At 41.4% G+C, this 20,414-nt stretch overlaps 1 protein-coding gene across 1 annotated transcript in view; it reads left to right on the plus strand.

Annotated features, from left to right (window-relative positions):
• Positions 1-716: 716 nt before the first annotated feature.
• SREBF2 (sterol regulatory element binding transcription factor 2) overlaps positions 717-20,414 on the plus strand; it is a 46,524-nt gene continuing 26,826 nt past the window's right edge. Inside the window, exons 1-4 of the mRNA XM_039335593.1 lie at positions 717-1,066; positions 9,356-9,745; positions 10,518-10,699; positions 11,313-11,441. Of these exons, the coding sequence (XP_039191527.1) occupies positions 982-1,066; positions 9,356-9,745; positions 10,518-10,699; positions 11,313-11,441 (786 nt within the window). The 5' untranslated portion in view covers positions 717-981. The remainder of the gene's footprint in view (positions 1,067-9,355; positions 9,746-10,517; positions 10,700-11,312; positions 11,442-20,414) is intronic.

Here is a 20,414-nt window from a genome sequence, read left to right on the forward strand (position 1 = left end):
ATTTGATCAGATTTAACATATGCATATTGAGACAAAATGTGTAACAAAACTTTAAGGCCAAATAGAGATTGTTCATACAATTTTGAAAAAACAATTTCCTAAACAAATAAGAGGATCCCAGACACTATCTGAAAGTTTCTAGGGAAGTGACTATGTTTGTCTTTTGCAAAACCAGAGCCTTAGGATCACCTAGAGATTAACACACTTCCTATTGCATAACCTTTGGTGGTTAAAGCGGACTGTAATCCAACAAAGCGTTCCAATAATTTGATTTTAAAGATAATTCAGGTACTACAGGATTTTGTCCTTTCTGAAAGAGATACGTAGATTTCACTGTTAAATAGACAAAACTCTTTTCCCATAAAGGGCTCCCATCTTTCTTAATATCAAACTTCATCTTCATGGCAGTCTTAACAAAGTTAAGAAAGAAAGGCACTTCTAGTTTTTCAGTTTTGCCATTTTTTCTCTAAGAAAATCTACAATGTTCTCTTTTTCTTGCGTCCGTTTCTACTGTATCCAAAACAAGTCGTGGCTGTGGAAGTGAAATCAATAACGCCCTCCCGTTTTCAATTTCAACTATAATATTTCATAAACTTCCCGCCTTCTCATACATATTCAAAGTGGGAGGGCGGTCCAGCAAGGAGAAAGATGCCTCGCATCCGAATGAAAGCTGCTGATCGCTGACGCGCCATCACACCACGAGCCGCTCTGTCCGCTGATTGGACAGTGGAGACCTGGTCTCATGGACAACCAGCCGCGCGCGGCGGTGGTTCCTCGCAGGTGGATGGGTGGAGTTCACAGAAGTTAGAGCAAGATGGCGTCGATTGAGGAACTGAACCCGGAGAACCCGAGCTGAAGCAGCAATCCCCGTCTGGGGAAGGGTTAATGCGGGGGTGGGGGTATCGCCGCTCCCTCTGACGAGGTGACTCGCCTTCTTAAGAGGTGACTCGCTGTAGTTGAGTCGGGTGTGCCTCGCCAGCAATGGAAAACGGCGAGCTGAGCAGCATGGAGACTATGGAGACCCTGACGGAGCTCGGCGACGAGCTCACACTGGGCGATATCGATGGTGAGTGCACACGAGGCGGGCGCTCGGCTGTGCCCACTATCGCCCCCCTCAGATATAGCAACCGCGGAGGAAAGGGAAGGCGCTGCTCGGTGCGGATCTGCGGACCCGGCCCAGAGGGGCGAAGTGCCGCTAAGTGTATTTGCCTATCGGCCACCGATGCACAACTATCCCGATTTAAATGGCTGGGGATTCCCAGAGCAGCCTCACACATGAATTGTCAGGTGTTTCCCAGTGCGTGTAGCATGAAACGCTGTAGTTAAGTTTTCTGTCTACCCCAATACTTATCCAAATTCAGATGCCTATCATTTAGGATAGGAAATTTGAGAGTTATTTTTTAGATTAAATTTAAGGTATGCTTGCGATACAACGCTATGCATCCTTGCTTCAGAATAAATATATTGTTTGAGCAAGGGTGTGTATTTGTATATATAGGATTGCAGGGCAACGCAGTGTATCTTTATTTGGAAGTAAGTTCCCTCAAATTTAGTTGGCTTTATTGTTTAACATTCATGCCTAGGACCTTCTTAGACCTATTCCAGTTTTAGGCATCTCAAAATGGGCTTAGAAGACAGAAATAATATCTAGAATTGCAGGTTTTATCAGAAGCCCTTGTGCATTCCCTTAAATATTAGTGGAGTAGTTTATTTCAGTTATATTTCTTGGCATGTGATATTGACAGTTATGAAATATGGAATGCATTCATCCAGTGACAAAGAACAGTAAAAGGTTTATATGTGAACCTGTATGATTTGTGAGTGCTTGGGACTAGAAGATTTTATAAAAATTTATTTAAGAACATCTATATGGCCGTCCAACACACTCTCAGTGACTCCTGGCAGCTTACAAAGATTAAAAACCCAATATATAAAAGCAACAATCCCCCACCCCCCTAGTGACAACCATCAATCAATCAATCAATCAAATAAGCCACTTGGTCTATCTGTATCAAAATGATACAGAGATAATTTGGGGGGAAATTTGTCATTTTGGCAGTCAAAATTATGAAATGTACAAGATTTTTGGGCATGACCTGAATGAACAATTATTTTAATCTGATATTTAAATGTAATATAATAAGTGTGGTTCTCTAAACCATAGTTTAGAGAAGACCTGGACCACATGCAATGAGTCAAATCTGCCAATTTGCATTATGACATCATACAAATGAGCTTGGTTGTTTTCATTACCCAACTAGGTAACATTTTCAGTGCAAGAAGGGAATGGGGTTTGATCTCTGTTTATACTGAGTGTCTTGCCCGGTCAGTATTGTAGGAGTGGTTAATGAAATGTCTGCAAGAAAATAACCAAGCTCAGAGAGCACCAAGGACTCCACAGTTCAACACTAAGCTACAAATATTCTTTTCTGTTGGTAACAAATGACATATTTTGTATTGTTGGAATGATGATACCATAAGATAAATGATGCATTATGCAAATTACTCATGATGGTCTTTCTGTTTAATGGATATTGGTGAACAGTGACATCCTCTCTCCTAATTAGTCTGTTAAAAATGGTTAGCTATCTGTTATATTAAATATAATAATTTGATGGCAACTTTTAGACACACTCAGAAAGGTAGGCCAAAATTTTCAGAGGTTGCATATAATCACGAAGTCTCAGATTTAAATAGGAAAAAGTACAGTATGTACCAAAATTGCTTGGATATAAGGAACATATAAAAACTAATACTTCAGGCAGGCAAAGAAATCTCTGATTAAGATTACTAATATTAACATTAATATAGTTATCCTCTCTTGCATTTATATGTTGCTTCTGTATTCCTAATTTTTATAGCTTATTTTTTTCAGTGACATTTGAATTAATCTAAATTTAAAATCCTAAGGTACAATTTGGGCAATTAATGTCATGTCTTTTTTGCCTAACCTTTAAAAAAGGTGGTACAGTTTATTTTCTCTGCCCAGTTTTAGCATGAATCAAAATATTATTTCTTAATGTTAACATTTGAATTTTCTTTTGCTAAAAAACCAAATTTGTGCTTGCAGTGACTTGACTTGCCTTTACACATTTATGATTCCCCCTTTTTTTATTCATATATCTTCATGTATTTTATATGTGAATGGGGAATATATTCTGTTTGCTAACAAAAAACAAGTTTGTATTTGAAATGTAGCTTTCAGATTCAAAGCACTTAATCAAATAACTGAAAAGGAGTAGAAAATAAAAATATTTTTAAAAAACAAGTTCTGTGTTAGATGTGTTTGTTTTATAAATTGCTGAGACTGAAAAATTTTACTTAGTGCCAGCAAGTCTATATATGAGGTCCTTGGGTTACATCCACTTGTTCAGTGACTGTTCAGAGTTACAATGATGCAGTACAAACTTGAAGTTGTGGCCATTACAGTGCCCAGAGGTCATGTGATTGTGGTTCAGTGTCTTGGCAACTGGCTCACAGTTACGATGGTTGCAGCATTCCATGGTCATGTGATTGTCATTTGTGACTTTCCTTGATTGGTTCCCACAAACAAAGTCAATGGGAAGCCAAAAGGAGGTTACAAGTCACTCCTGCTCCTACTGCTTTTTCTTCCAGAAGCCCTGAGATAGCATGGGGATGCTCCGCAGCACCTGTCCATGGAACCCCACCATTGGCTGCACTCTAGCACCAACTCACAAAATTTGCTAGCACTTTCTAGCAATGTATTTTCTCCTTGCTCAGATTTCTATTAGTGTTCTGTCCTTGACATGGACAATATGATTGGTGTGCATAGTCTATAGCAGTGTTTTTCAAGTTTGGCAAGTTCAGGATGTGTGGACTTCAGCTCCTAGAATTCCTCAAGACACTAACTGGGGAATTCTAGGGAATTCTGGAATGACTTGAGAATTCTCAGAGTTGAAGTCTATACATCTTAAAGTTGCCAAGTTTAAAAAACACTGCTCTAAAATATAGTGCTTCCTGTGTAATTCTGTTTCAACATTATTTATTAATTCAATGGTTCTGTAAGCTTTTTGGTGGTGGGCTCTTATCATTTGGAGATCCACAGAACTTGTAACAATATTGTTACAAAGTATTGGCTGAAAGAGTGCAAATTATTGCACTTGAAATATTTTCATTTTTTTAAAAAAATGAATTTATAAACAATAGCTGATAAATTACTAGAAAAATGTCACAATTGATACACTTTGTACAATATAGACCAGGGCTTTTCAACTGGTGGTACACATACCACTAGGGGTACGTTGGCACCTGGCAGGTGGTACGCATATGACGGGTTGAACAGCACTGTAAAAAAATGTAAAAAAAAGTGTAAAAGTGGATGAGTTGAAGCGGCAGCAGTGCCGCACAGGCTTGTGGGAAAGTCAGCTGGAACTGCACGTTGCCTGGGTCCTATTGAGAGCCCAGGATCAAAGCGCGCAGCTCCAGCTGATTCGGGGCGGCCTTGGGGGCAGCAGGCAGCCTCACACATTCTTCGGGTGGAGATTCAGCTGGAAGCTGTGCCACACGTTGCTTGGGTCCTGCTGAGAGCCCAGGATCAGCGCACGCAGCTCCAGCTGATTGGAGGTGGCAGGTGGCCTCACCCAGTGTTCAGGCAGAGATTCAGCTGGAGCTGCATGAGGCATTGCCTGCCTAAGTCCTGCGGAGAGCCCAGGATCAGCGTGTGCAGCTCCAGCTGATTGGGAGTGGTAGGCAGCCTTGAGCAGTCTTCTGGCAGAGATTCAGCTGGAGCTGCGAGAGGCATTGCCTGGGTCCTGCTGAAGGGGAGAGAAGAGATGATATTAAAGGGGGTAGGGGAAGAGATGATATTAAAGGGTGTGAGGGAAGAGATGATATTAAAGAGGATGAGAGAAGAGATGATATTAAAGGGGGTGAGAGAAAACTACCTGTACTTTATCACTTTTTTCCGTGTTTTTGTTTTGGTCATTAAGTTTTTGACACCTTGCTAGGCGACTGGTGGTACTTGAATATTGCCATATTCTAAAAGTGGTACAATCGGTGAAAAGGTTGAAAAGCCCTGCTATAGACGTGTCAGTTTCCATTCACTTAGGAATTATTGTAAAATACAATCTGACCAGGGCTGCCTAATTTTTCAAAATATGTCATTAATTTCACTATGAAAAAGAATAGATTGAGGGGAAGAGTCTTTAGACTTCTAATTTAGGAGGTGCTCCTCGTCTTGAACTGCATTGTTTGTTGTTTTTCTGAAGAACACCTTTTCTCATTTATTATTTTTTGTATTAAGCAGCATTATCAGAGGTGAAAAATCATCCAGAACAAATAATTTTTAGCATAAATACAGAATAGGCTCCTTTTTTTCCTAGAACAGAGGTGGGCTTGTTTAAATAAGAAGCATACTTATTTAAACATGTAATTATTATTTTGTTTACATTTTTAAAAGCAAGAGAAACTGTTTTTGCATGCCAAGTTAGAATGCTTACATAAATTTAAAAACAATTTAATTAGGTTGCCAAACCTGGACTGCAAAAATTCTGATGACTGCTAGATATTAGCAAGAAAATCAACTCTTTCCCACTGTCTAATATTTGTTTAGGCTTCTTGCAGCTCAGATCTGGTAGCCCTAAAATGAATACAACTTTCTTTTTATCAATCAAATCATGTTAATTTCAGGTGGGTAAATTGGCAATGGACTTAAGATTTTTATTTTAACAGTAATGGTAAACTTGTTGGATGTTTTTGAAGTAAATTGAGAGGTTTCCAAACTCTGCAGCTTATATTTCCATTAGGTAGATAAAGGAATCTCTTTTAATGGGAAACTATTGTTTTTGAAATGTTAAAAGTCTTTAAAGGCTTCTCTTAACCCAGTCAAATGTGGAAAAAATCCTTGGATTCTAAGAATTAGATGAGTGTTTCTCAGCCTCAGCAACTTTAAGATGTATGGATCTCAACACCCAGAATTCTCTAGCCAGCCATGCTGGAATAGTCCAGAATCCAGAATTTTCCTCTTTAGCTTTCAAAGATGTGGGATTAAAAACGGAGAGATATGATGCTTTTATGGAATTAGATATGTCTTCTAAGTTGAGCTTTGTCAAGGGAGAAAAAATTTTGTATTCATTTGGTCCATTTTTTTTTTGCTTAGTAAGTTTCTTTTAAATATTATATATCATTTAATTGAATCTAATACACTTCAATCCTTTTTCCTGGAAATAATTCATATTGATTTAAATTGACAAAGACTGCAGAATAACAAATGAGCAGAAAAAATGCACATGGTTGAGTATTTGTGCCCTAAACATTTCCTAGATACTATTACAGAATTTTAAGCTTTGTTACTTAATGATTCTTTAGTTAGATGATTTATTTTCTAAGCTTATTGCATAAAAAATTAGTAGGTAAGTTTTTAGTGCTTGTGATTAGTAGAATTAGCGACTTGGGATCCCTTATTTATTTATTTAGAGCAATTATATGGCTGCTGAACTTGAACAATACAACTCTGGCAGCATACAGTAAACAAAAAATATAAAAATAAAATAAACTATACCAACTAAAAACAAAAACTATTAATTGATAATTAGGGACTCAAATTTATTATATACCTCTAGATGGGAATTCCAAACATTCGGGTTTAAATGTCTAAGGCAGGGGTAGGCAACCTTGGCTCTTTTATGACTTGTGGACTTCAACTCCCAGAATTTCTGAGTCATCCATGCTGAGGGGAAAGAGGTTTCAAAGCTTTTCTGGAGGAAAATTTAAACTAAACAGCGGGGACAGTGAATTAATTGATACAGAACAACCCTGTCCCTGGCAATCTAAAAATTATAGGGCTATCAATGCATGTAACATAGAGGTGTGTGTGGACAAGAATACCAACCTTGCTGTCAAGCAAAAACAAGCCTCTAATAGCGAGTGCCACAAAAAGTGCGCTAACCAAATGGGTGGTAAGACAATAGGGGAACTCAGTCACCACTCAGGTTATGTAGAAAGTAAACACAGGGCCAGTCATAAAGGACTCACCAATGCACAGAGTATGAACAGCAGTATGAACTAGAAATTCAGGTTAATGAGGGCAGATATGATATTGTTGCCATTATGGAAACATGGTAGGATGAAACCCACACATGGAACACACAGCTAGAGGGATTTAAATTATTTAAAAGAAACAGACCAAATAAAAGAGGAGGTGGAGTTGCTCTCTATATAAGAAATAACTACATCTCTACAGAAATAGAGCACAACGATGATAAAAACTGTCTTGAATGCATTTGGGTCAATATAAAAGGGGGAAAAGTGACATTGCAATAGGTGTATACTACAGGCCACCCAACCAAACAGAGGAAATAGATGAACTTTTTGCTAGTCAGCTAACTAAGGTATGTAGGAAGCACATCACAATAGTAACGGGGGGACTTTAACTACCATGACATCAACTGGGAGACAAACTCTGCACCAAGTGGAAGATCAAACAGGTTCCTGGCAAACCTAGCAGACAACTTTGTCTCCCAAAAAGTAGAGAAGGGAACTAGGGGATTAGCCATTTTGGATCTAATTCTCACTAACAGAGATGAAATGATAAAAGGTGTTGAAGCCATAGGAACCCTGGGAGGAAGTGATCATGCAATACTGGAATTGAACATTATGGAAGCACAAGCAATAGAACACAGTGAAACTAGAGTCTTAGACTTCAAGAGAACTAATTTCAATAAACTTAGAGAGGGCTTGGGAAGGATTCCATGGATGAGAATCCTCAAGGGGAAAATAACTCAAGAAGCTTGGGAAATTTTTAAAAATGAGATAATAAAAGCTCAATCTAGCACAATAGCAACAAAGAGGAAAAATAACAGCTCACAAAAGAAACCAGCATGGCTGCATAAAGAGCTCTCTGACAAATTGAAAGATAAAAAGGACAAGTATAAAAAGTGGAAAGAGGGGCACATAACTAAGGTAGAATATCAGCAAATAGCCCGAGCCTCCAAAGATGAAGTGAGGAAAGCCAAGGCTCAAAATGAACTAAGGCTTGCGACCAAAGTTAAAGATAACAAAAAAAGCTTCTTTCAACATGTAAAAAACAAGAAAAAAGTGAAGGAAATCATTGGTCCATTAGTGGGTGAAAGTGGCAAGAAGGTGACAAGCAACAGGGAGAAAGCAGAACTATTTAACTCGTTTTTTGCATCTGTCTTTACACAAAGAGAAAAAACAGACCAACCTATCAGAAATAGTGCCATAAAAAACAGAATAGAAACACAAGTTAAGATAGGCAAGAAAATGGTAAGTGAGCACCTGTCCAGCCTAGACGAGTTCAAATCTTCAGGACCAGATGGATTACACCCCAAGGTTCTCAAGGAACTGGCAGATGTGATCTCAGAACCACTGAACTATATTTTTCAAAGATCCTGGAGCACAGGGGAACTACCAGAGGATTGGAAAAGAGCTGATGTAGTTCCCATCTACAAAAAAGGAAAAAAAATGGACCCAGGAAATTACAGACCTATCAGCCTGACCTCAATACCTGGGAAGATCCTGGAAAAGATAATCAAACAACGAATCACCGAACACCTAGAGGCAAACAAAGTCATTACTAAAAGCCAACATGGGTTTGTCAAAAATAGATCATGCCAGACAAATCTTATTGCATTCTTTGACCAAGTGACAAAATTAGTGGATCAGAGGAATGCTGTGGACATAATTTACTTGGACTTCAGTAAGGCATTTGATAAAGTAGATCACAACCTACTACTTGACAAGATAGAATAATGTGGGGTAGACAGCATCACCACCAGATGGATCCGTAGCTAGCTGACTGGCCGTACTCAGCGTGTGGTCCTCAATGGAACTGCATCTACATGGAGAAGTTTAACTGCTAAACTGAAAGTGGTAACATTTTTTACATCTGTTTAATAATAAGCTATCATATTTTAAATAATTTGAATTTTCCAGAAATGCAGTTCACAAATAACTGGGATAATTTAATTGGGATGAGACAAAATTATAGATAATTGTGACAAAAGTTGGTTTTCTAAAGTATGGTTACAAATAGTTCATATCCTAATCTAAAAAAAAATGATATATGAACCTACATATACCATTTAGGCATTCAATGATAAGGCCATAAACAGAATTTTATACCTAGTCATTTGAGGAAAGTGCATCTCTATCCTAGATTCTTAGATTAACTAAGATTCACCATTTTTAATCAGAAACAATAAGCAAAGGTCATTCAGGAGCTTGGACCGCAGCACTCATAATCTTTGTTGATTAATTGTTTTCAAACTTAATATTATCTAAAAAAATGCATGCCTTTGCTATATATTTTTTCATTTCAAGATTGATAAATTTTGAAAAGTAATCATGGTTTCCATTTTTGTGTTTTTTTTTATAGAAATGCTACAATTTGTCAGCAATCAGGTTGGAGATTTTCCAGATTTATTTTCTGAACAGTTATATGGCACATTCCAAAGCAGCAATGCATGTAATGGAGACAGAATATCAGATACTTCACAGAAAGCCTACAGCCAGGGACAGTTACAGTCCTCTTCTCCTAGTACAGCTTCTCCACCACAACTTCAGTCTGTGCAAGTGAAGACCTCTCAGTCAACAGGCACAATTCCTGCTCCACAGCGGGCTGCACCCCCTCTTCAACCTCGCCCCCAAGTTCAGCCCCCACTTCAGCAACAGACAGTGATGATTACTCCAACTTTCAGCTCCTCTCCCCAGACCCGGTTCATTCAGCAACCTGTAATATACCAAAATGCAGCCACAAGTTTTCAAGGTAACTCCCATGGTCTTCAAAACAATAAAAAACACAGTTTTATAGAGCACTAAATCCTTACCTTCATCTTTACAGATGAGTTAGGAATATCTGGAATACAACACTATTTAGCACCATATCCATGTTGCCAATAAGAGACAAGAATATGAAAATTAGTGCAAAGTGTGTACAGGTAGTCCTTGACTTATGATCGGTTATCCATTCCAACAATGGATTTGCTTAACAATTGCAATGATTCACTTAATTAGTTAAGGTAATAGATAATAAATTCAGGCATGGTCACATAATGACCCACTTATTGACAACCATAATTCCAGGTTCAGTGATGATCTTAGATCAAGGACTGCCTGTAATCTTAATACTTTTGCAATAAGAGTTTGCTATTTGGTTGAAATATATATTCTATTTTCAGAGTTGTTTACAGGAAATACAATGAAACAACACAATCAATAAAATATATAATGTTTAAAATATAAACTTGTACAGTTATAAAAACTCATGCTGGTAGACAAGTATGTAATTAAAAATCAAGAATTATATCACTGGTTAAGGCAGTACTGTCCTAATGTAATGTTAAAATATTAAAACTGAATATAAGATATTTTTCGTGGATTTTGCTCATTTTTAGTTGTTAGATTATAATAACTACAGCAATTGCCTATATGTTTTTGTTGAAGCACAGCCTATCACCAAGGATCAGAGACTACAGTTCTTATTGTGGAAGTCATAATTTCCCTTGAGCATTTTCAGACTTTTCTTATCTTCTTTCTAGTGCTGCAACCTCAGGTTCAAAGCTTGGTGACTTCTTCCCAGGTTCAACCAGTTGCCATTCAACAGCAGGTCCAGACCATGCAAGGTCAGAGAGTACTGACGCAGAGTACCAGTGGCACCATCCAGACACTAACACCAGCGACTGTCCAGGCAGTAGCTGCCCCTCAGGTTCAGCAGGTTCCAGTGAGTTCTTTTAGTGTCTTGAGGGAGGGAAGGGAGTAATATATATTGGTATTCTGTTCCAAGGCAAGAAATAACTTCACTGACATAATATTTGGCTTTTAAGTAATGAAATCCCTAAAGTTCATAGGTCATTGATGCTAAACATAAGAAAATAGAAAGGAATTACAGTACTAGTATTGGAAAAAAATTAGTAAAGAAATTTTGGAAAGAATGATAATGCTATTATTATAATAATTTCAGCACCCGGGGATTTGGTATTTCAGCAGCAGATAGGGTGAGCATTACAAAGAATATATTCCTTACTTAACTTCTAAAAGCTTTTATTAGGTGGAGATTAAACTCTTTAAAGCCAATTTTATTAATTAAGAGAAATGATTGGATTGATTGAATGTCACAGTGAAAGTTAGCTGTAACTTATATGAGGTTAGTAGCTGTATAATCTGGGCCTCTGGTATATGTAGAAAGAAGCTTTGGAGAGAAGTTATATTGAAACAGTAGTTATGGCTGTTTCTTGCATAGTGGGACTTTGTAATGTAACAGAGGGACTAGTAATAACAACTTTCCATTTCTGTGTTTGTTTTCATTAAATGTTTACTGTCTTGCCTCCTTCCAGGTCCTGGTCCAGCCACAGATAATCAAGACAGATTCTCTTGTCTTAACTACATTGAAAACTGATGGCAGTCCTGTTATGGCTACTGTTCAGAATCCAGCCCTGACAGCCATACAGACAACAGCTCTGCAGGTATCATAGGGCTCCACACGTTATCTCTCGAATGGTTGCTTTCTTCCTTTTATTTATAAGGTTCTTTCCCATCAAGATTTTTAAAACTGCATATGAGCATTATAGTACATATGGTATAGTATTTTCTGGGGGAAAATTGGTATATTGAGCTTGGAATGAAAAAGGATATCTATATATGTGTATCCATTGTGCGCATAAACTTTTTTTCAATGTAATTCCTCAGACTATATATTTAAATAGTGGGAGGAGGGAATTATAAGGGCTGACAGTTAAAACTATTGAAAGGTCTCTTCTTGCTAACCACTTTTTTTTTTACTTCTCTTATTTGTGTCCTCTTTATGTGTTCAAGTTTTTTTGTGTAGCCACAGTACTATTGTCTTTTGGTCTTCCAGTTTTTTCCACAGTGAAATTATTTGCAATAGTGCTTTTAATATATTTTTAAGACCTTCCCTCTATCTTAGATTTCTTTTTCTCTGCCAATAATATTAAATTCTCCTACCATATAATCTTGTTTATTGTCACTCTGAATTTATTAAAATATGTTTTTGTGGAGTCCACGATATGTAGCTTATTACTCTTAAAGAAATCTATTGTTACGCATTTGTTTTACTCCAGTGGTCCTGATGATGATGATGATGATGATGATGATAATAATAATAATAATAATAGATACACAGCTGGAATAGTGGACTGGACTCAAGCAGAACTAAAAGCAATGGATAGGAAGATCAGAAAAATAATGATAATGAATCATGCCCTTCATCCACGCAGTGACATTGACAGACTTTATCTACCAAGGCAAATAGGTGGGTGTGGAAGGCTGCAAGTACGTCAGATGGTTGAAGAATTAAAAATGGCTTTGGAAGAATATCTGAAGGACAGTGATGAAGATGCCCTGAAATTAGTATATCAGGAGGGCTTACTGATTACTGGAGAGACCAAACTGGCCTACAAGAAAGACCAAATGAAGAACAGAATCGAGGCACGGGAAGACAAAGCACTACACGGCCAGTACATTAAAAAAATAGCTGGGAAAGCAGATAATAACAAGACCTGGCAATGGCTAAGAGCAGGAAAATTGAAGAAAGAGACCGAGGGACTAATTCTGGCTGCACAAGACCAAGCCTTAAGGACAAATGCATATAAAGTCAAAATTGTCAAAATGCAAGAGACAGCAAGTGCCGCCTATGCAAAGAAGCTGAAGAAACAGTGGACCACCTGGTAAGCTGCTGCAAGAAGATCGCAAAGACTGATTACAAGCAGTGGCATGATGAAGTAGCAACAATGGTGCATTGGAAGATCTGCAAGAAATATCATTTGCCTGTAAGCAAGACTGGTGGGATCATAAAATAGAGAAAGTCATTTTGTTGTTGTTAATTGCGAAGTCGTGTCCGACCCATCGCGACCCCATGGACAACGTTCCTCCAGGTCTTCCTGTCCTCTACCATCTTCTGGAGTCCATTTAAATTCACACCTACTGCTTCAGTGACTCCATCCAGCCATCTCATTCTCTGTCGTCCCCTTCTTCTATTGCCCTCAATCTTTCCCAGCATTAGGCTCTTCTCCAGTGAATCCTTCCTTCTCATTAGGTGGCCAAAGTACTTGAGTTTCAACTTCAGGATCTGGCCTTCTAAAGAGCAGTCGGGGTTGATCTCTTCTAGGACTGACCGGTTTGAACGCCTTGCAGTCCAAGGGACTCGCAGGAGTCTTCTCCAGCACCATAGTTCAAAGGCCTCAATTCTTTTGCGCTCAGCCTTTCTTATGGTCCAACTTTCACAGCCATACATTGCAACTGGGAAAACCATGGCCTGGACTATACGCACTTTTGTTGGCAGGGTGATGTCTCTGCTTTTTAGAATGCTGTCTAGATTTGCCATAGCTTTCCTCCCCAGGAGCAAGCGTCTTTTAATTTCTTGGCTGCAGTCCCCATCTGAGGTGATCTTTGAGCCCAGAAAAATAAAATCTGTCACTATCTCCATTTCTTCCCCATCTATTTGCCAGGAATTGAGAGGGCCGGATGCCATGATTTTAGTTTTCTTAATGTTGAGTTTCAAGCCAACTTTTGCACTCTCCTTCTTCACCCGCATCAAGAGGCTCTTTAGTTCCTCTTCACTTTCTGCCATTAGAGTGGTATCATCTGCATATCTTAGGTTGTTGATATTTCTCCCGGCAATCTTAATTCCAACTTTTGATTCATCTAGCCCTGCCTTTCTCATGATGTGCTCTGCATATAAGTTAAATAGGCAGGGCGACAGTATACAGCCTTGCCGGACTCCTTTTCCAATTTTGAACCAATCAGTGGTTCCGTGTCCAGTTCTCACTGTTGCTTCTTGACCCGCATATAGGTTTCTCAAGAGACAAATGAGATGGTCTGGTACTCCCATCTCTTTAAGAACTTGCCACAATTTGTTGTGATCCACACAATCAAAGGCTTTTGCATAGTCAATGAAGCAGAAGTAGATGTTTTTCTGGAACTCCCTAGCTTTCTCCATGATCCAGCGTATGTTGGCAATTTGATCTCTAGTTCCTCTGCCTCTTCGAAATCCTGCCTGTACTTCTGGTAGTTCTCGATCCACATACTGCTGGAGTCTAGCTTGTAGGATTTTAAGCATAACTTTACTAGCATGTGAAATGAGTGCAATGGTGCGATAGTTTGAACATTCTTTGGCATTGCCTTTCTTTGGAATTGGAATGTAAACTGACCTTTTCCAATCCTGTGGCCACTGTTGAGTTTTCCAAATTTGCTGGCAAATTGAGTGTAGCACTTTTACTGCATCGTCTTTTAAGATTTTGAATAGCTCAGCTGGAATACTGTCACCTCCACTAGCTTTGTTGTTGCTCAGATTTTCTAAGGCCCATTTCACTTCACCTTCTAGGATGTCTGGTTTGAGGTCAATGACCATCTCATTGTGGTTATCTGGGATATTAAGCTCATTCTTGTATAGTTCTTCTGTGTAGTTTTGCCATCTCTTCTTAATCTCTTCTGCCTCTGTTAGGTCTCTGCCATTTTGGTCCTTTATCATGCCCATCTTTGCATGAAACGTTCCCTTCATATCTCCAATTTTCTTGAAGAGATCTCTGGTCCTCCCTATTCTGTTGTTTTCTTCTATTTCTTTGCACTGTTCATTTAAGAAGGCATTCTTATCTCTTCTAGCTATTCTCTGGAATTCTGCATTCAATTGGGTGTATCTTTCTCTTTCTCCTTTGCCTTTTGCTTCCCTTCTTTCCTCAGCTATTTGCAAAGCTTCCTCAGACAGCCATTTTGCTTTCTTACATTTCTTTTTCTTTGGGATGGTTTTAGTTGCTACCTCTTGTACAATATTGCGAACTTCCATCCATAGTTCTTCAGGCACTCTGTCTATCAGATCTAATTCCTTAAATCTATTTGTCACCTCTACTGTATATTCATCAGGAATATGATTTAGTTCATACCTGAGTGGCCTAGTGCTTTTCCCTACTTTTTTCAATTTAAGCCTAAATTTTGCAACGAGAAGCTCATGATCTGAGCCACAGTCAGCTCCTGGTCTTGTTTTTACTGACTGTATAGAGCTTCTCCATCTTTGGCTGCAGAACACATAGTCAATCTGATTTCTGTGTTGACCGTCTGGTGATGTCCATGTGTAGAGCCGTCTCTTGGGTTGTTGGAAAAGAGTGTTTGTTATGACCATCGTATTCTCTTGACAAAATTCTATTAGCTTGTGCCCTGCTTCATTTTGTACTCCAAGGCCAAACTTGCCTGTTATTCCAGTTATCTTTTGGCTTCCTACCTTAGCATTCCAATCCCCCATGATGATAAGGACATAATTTTTTGGTGTTAATTCTATAAGGTGCTGTAGGGCTTCATAGAACCGGTCAATTTCATCCTCTTCAGCACCAGTGGTTGGGGCATAGATTTGGACTATTGTGATATTGAATGGTTTGCCTTGGATTCGAATTGAGATCATTCTGTCATTTTGGGGATTGTATCCCAGTATTGCTTTTCCTATTCTTTTATTGACTATGAAGGCTACTCCATTTCTTCTGAGGGATTCTTGCCCACAGTAGTATACCTGATGGTCATCTGAGTTAAATTCACCCATTCCTGTCCATTTTAGTTTGCTGATTCCTAAGATGTCGATGTTCAGTCTTGTCATCTCTTTTTTGACTATGTCTAGCTTGCCTTGATTCATGGATCTTACATTCCAGGTTCCTATGGAGAAAAAAATCTTTACAGCATCGGACTTTCCTTTCACCACCAGATATATCCACAGCTGAGCGTCCTTTCGGCTTTGGCCCAGTTCATTCTTTCTGGCGCTACTAGTACTAGCCCTCTGCTCTTCCCCAGTAGCATATTGGACACCTTCCGACCTGAGGGGCTCATCTTCCAGCGTCATATCTTTTTGCCTTTTAGTACTGTCCATGGGGTTTTCATGGCAAAGATACTGGAGTGGTTTGCCATTTCCTTCTCCAGTGGATCACATTTTGTCAGAACTCTCTGCTATAACCTGTCCGTCTTGGTGGCCCTGCACGGCATAGCTTATAGCTTCATTGAGTTACGCAAGCCCCTTCGCCACGACAAGGCAGTAATCCATAAAGGGGGAGAAAGTCATAGAAAATGAAAAAATTAAACTGCTTTGGGACTTCAGAATTCAAACAGACAAGCACCTGCAACATAACACCCCAGACTTAACAATTGTTGATCAGAAAGACAAAAAAGTCTGGATAGTGGACGTGGCAGTGCCTGGAGACAGCAGAATAGATGAAAAAGAACTGGAGAAGATAACAAAATACAAAAACCTACAAATAGAAATAGAAAGACTATGGCAAAGGCAAGCAAGGGTAGTACCAATAGTAATAGGTGCCTTGGGTGCAATCCCAAAATAACTGGAGCACCATTTCAACACCATTGGCATTGACAAATTCGCCATTAGTCAATTGCAAAAGGCAGCCTTACTAGGAACTGCTTCCATCCTGCGACATTATCTGTAATACCGTCAAACATCCACACCTACCTATCCCAGGTCTTTGGTAAGGACTTGATAGGTAGACAAAATGTCAAATCCAGTTTGAACATCTGGCTGACTGTGCGATGATCCATAATAATAAAAATAATTTTATTGTCACTTTGAATGTACACCAATCGGCATACATCAAAATGAATTTTTGTTGCAAACAGCTCTCAAAGGGCCACCACCTCCAATAGACACTCCTTGTTCTCCAGCAGGATGGCTGTAGAGTCCAATGGATGGGTTCTATGACGGCCTTCCTGCCTGGCAGACTGGGTAAAAACTTCGGCCACACCCCTTCCTCTGGGTGTGACCCCAGTTTTGACTCAGTCTCGAAGCCTGGTAGAAGTGCGAGAAGCAGCTCTCATGACAAAAGGAATTTAACCCAAAGAGAGAGAAAGGAATCCTCTCTTCCTTCCATTTGAAAGAAAAGCTCTCTGGCAGCTGATAGGACTTAAAAGGCGCAGCCAGGATCGGCGGAGTTGTGAGTGGGGCGTCAGGGCGGCTAGCTGGGGAGGCTTGGAACGGGGCCGGATCGCTCGTCGCGGGAAGCGGCAAATCCGCGGCGCCACTCGGCATCGATCAGCTGAGCGGCGCGAAAAGCAGCCCTGACAAGAGCAAGCCCTAGCGCTGTTTTTCTTTCCCCTCAGAGGAGAGGCGCAGCCCCCTTAAGACCAAAGGAGTCTTCCTTACTGCTGAATTCAAAGACCCGCCATTGCTTGAATCTCGTGGCTTCCCGGGCTACCTTTGGGAGGCGTGGCTTCCTCACATTCGCCATTTTGAACGAGCGGATCTACCCGCCGTTTACCTTGGGGGTGGGGCTACCACCCGGACTCCATTCCCCTGCAGACAAAGAGGGGATCCTTTTATGCAATGGTCTGAGGTTACCTCAAGAAATTGAGGCAAGAGGAAGGAAGAGGGAAAAGAAAGAGAACCGTTCTGATCGTGGTCTGCTGCCACAGACTGGGGGAGAGAGAGATATAAACTGCACTTTTGTCTGGATTAGGTGAGGAGGTGAGGAGGAATATTTTTCCCTGACTGTTCCTATAGTGACCTTTAGTCACTGCCTTGCAGGTTCTTCTGTCCAAAGAATCCTGTCTGTCCGGCCATTGTTTGTATAGGCAGAAGAGGGCACAGCCCCAAGCATCTGCATCTGATCTGCGTACCTCATTCCCCCATTCCAGGCATTGCCTACTCGGGGTGTCTGGCACAATGGCAGACAATGTCTCGTATTCAGTCACACAGGTCCCTCAATTGTCCCCCCCACAGCAGCAACAAAAACGCAGATCTTCTGAATCAGAGGTGGGGGGGAAGAAGAAGGCTAAAACAAAGCACCTTACTCAGAAGGGACAGTCTAAAACGGCTGAGCGAGAGGCTTTGAGGAGACATTTGGCTTTAGAAAGACAAATTAGCAGGGCACAGAGAACCAATGCCAATGGGACAAATTTGGTTTCCCCTGTCCCAGTGGTGGCACCCAGCACAGAACCTACTGCCGAGGAAGTGCTCAAGACTTGGTCTCCTCCTGGGGAAACTGAACAGTTAGATTCCTCCAATCCCTCCTCACCAGATTCTTCACCCGACCACACTCCAGCGCCTCACCCCAGCGACAAAGCGCAGGAGAACATATGGTCGGCACAATTTCATGCATTCATGCAGGATGCATTCTCCCAGTTCATGGCTTCTAAGGGGCAAGTGGCCTTTCACACACCCCGTAAGGGACGAGCTAGGCCACCCCCTACCAACATCTCTGAGACTTCCTCTCAACTTGGAGAGGGTGACTCAGTAGACCTTGACATGTCAGACATGCCCCTCTCGGAGGATGAGGAGACCGCACCTGAGCAGGCGACGAACTCTGGCCTCTTTAACCCAGCGCTCCTAAAATCACTCCTGATAAAGGCAGTTTCCACGGTCAGTCTAACATCAGTACAGGATGAGAAGCCCTCCACAAGCAGGGAGGCCAATCCTCTATTTGCCAAAAAGGTTCCACAGGATAAGTACATTCCATGTCCGGAGGTCTTTATGACCACGCTGGAGGAACAATGGTCCTCACTTGCAAGCCCACCGGCACCTAATAGCGCGGAAAGAAAGCTTTTCAACCTATCTCCCTCCTTCTCGAACATGTTAGAGGTTCCTACTGTAGATAACCCCTTGATCTCATTATTTTCTACCTCCGCGATTCCAGGAGACATGGCGGAGGTCTTGAAACCTGAGGAGAAGAAATTTGAACACTCCCTCCGGCGTTCCCACATGGCTGCAGCCTGGGCGGCTAGAGCAGCCACTTCATGATCATTCTTCGCGAGGGCCTGTATCATGTGGCTGAGGGAACTGCAAGGCACGGTGCCTCCAGACCAGGTCAGAGTACATCAAACATTGGCCAAGCTCCTCGCGGCCTCTCAATTCGTGTCTGACGCTTCACTGTATGCAACAAAGTATGCGGCAAGATCCATTGCGGCCACAGTGGCCTCGCGTAGGCTACTGTGGCTCAAAAATTGGAAGACAGACCTGAGGTCCAAATGGCGTCTCTCGATGTCCAAATACAATGGAGAAGCCCTATTTGGGTCCATACTGGACCCACATGTCAGCGAAGGCAGAGACAAGAAAAAAATCCTAGTACATCCATCAAAGAAGTTAGACAGGAGAGGCAGTCAGGATTTCTGGAGACAGGGCTTCCGTCCAGGAAGCCCCTGGGAATGGAGACAGCCCTTTCGATCAGGGCAATCCTGGGACTGGCCCAGAGGCTCACGATCCTTTTACCCGAGACAGGATCGAACCCAGGATCGCCAAAGCCCGGGAGCCAGAGGCCAGTTCCAGTCCAGACGCCCATATAGGGGAGCGGGAGGCAGATCCTTTAAGCGTACCAAGTGACGCCAAACAGGACACTCCCATCGGGGGTCGGTTAGGAAATTTCATCGAGGTCTGGGAGCAGACCACCACCGACGCCTGGGTCCTGGAAACGATCAGGCATGGCCTGACCTTAGACTTTTGTTCTCCCCCACCAAACCGGTTCATCAGATGCCCCATCTCCAGAAAGGTACACAAGACGAGGCTGATAACTTCGGCCATAGCTCACCTCCTGTCAATTCAAGCCATAGAGAGGGTACCAAAGGAAGAGGAGGGAAGAGGATTTTATTCTATCCTCTTCGTTATCCCAAAGACATCAGGAGGGTGGAGAGCAATTTTGGACCTGAAGGGCCTGAATTATTTCATAAAGTACAGGAGGTTCAAGATGCACTCCTTGAAATCCATCCTAGCCAGCGTCAGGGAAGACGATCTATTATCCTCAATAGATCTCACAGAGGCGTACCTACACATTCCCATCCATCCCAGCTACCGGAAATTCCTCAGATTTACCTACGCGGGCCGGCATTACCAATACAGGGCCCTACCCTTCGGACTATCCTCAGCACCAAGGGTATTTACCAAGATCCTAGCTGTAATAGCGGCCCATCTCAGGTTGATGCCGGTTCGCGTACAGTTTTATCTGGACGACATCTTGATTCAGTCCAGATCTCAGGAACAAGCAAGGGCAGATCTCCAGACCACAATCCGAACCCTACAGGGGCATGGATTCTCGGTCAATTTAAACAAGAGCCACCTCATCCCCTCAAGGAGACTGCAACACCTAGGCGCGGTGATAGACACGTCACAGTGCAGGGTATACCTTTCCCAGGAGCGACTGATCAGCATATCCAAGCTAATTCACCAAATTCAAAAGATCAGGAGAGTGCCCTTGATACAGCTCTCGAAACTCCTGGGAAAGATGATATCTTGCATGGGCATCATCCCATGGGCAAGGCTCCACTCGAGGGAGTTGCAGTGGTTCCTCCTACCCTACCAGAGGAGGAATCTCAGCACTTCCAACAGGAGAGTGCTGGTACCAGCACAGGTGATGAGATCACTAGAATGGTGGCTATCCCCCACGACACTCAAGGGGAGCATATTCAGGGAACCGAACAGGGTCACACTCACGACAGACGCGAGCCTGTTC

Source organism: Crotalus tigris, unplaced genomic scaffold, assembly GCF_016545835.1.
Source record: "Crotalus tigris isolate CLP2741 ecotype Arizona unplaced genomic scaffold, ASM1654583v1 scf7180000017644.4837335, whole genome shotgun sequence".
In the NCBI taxonomy this organism is placed as follows: Eukaryota; Metazoa; Chordata; class Lepidosauria; order Squamata; family Viperidae; genus Crotalus; species Crotalus tigris.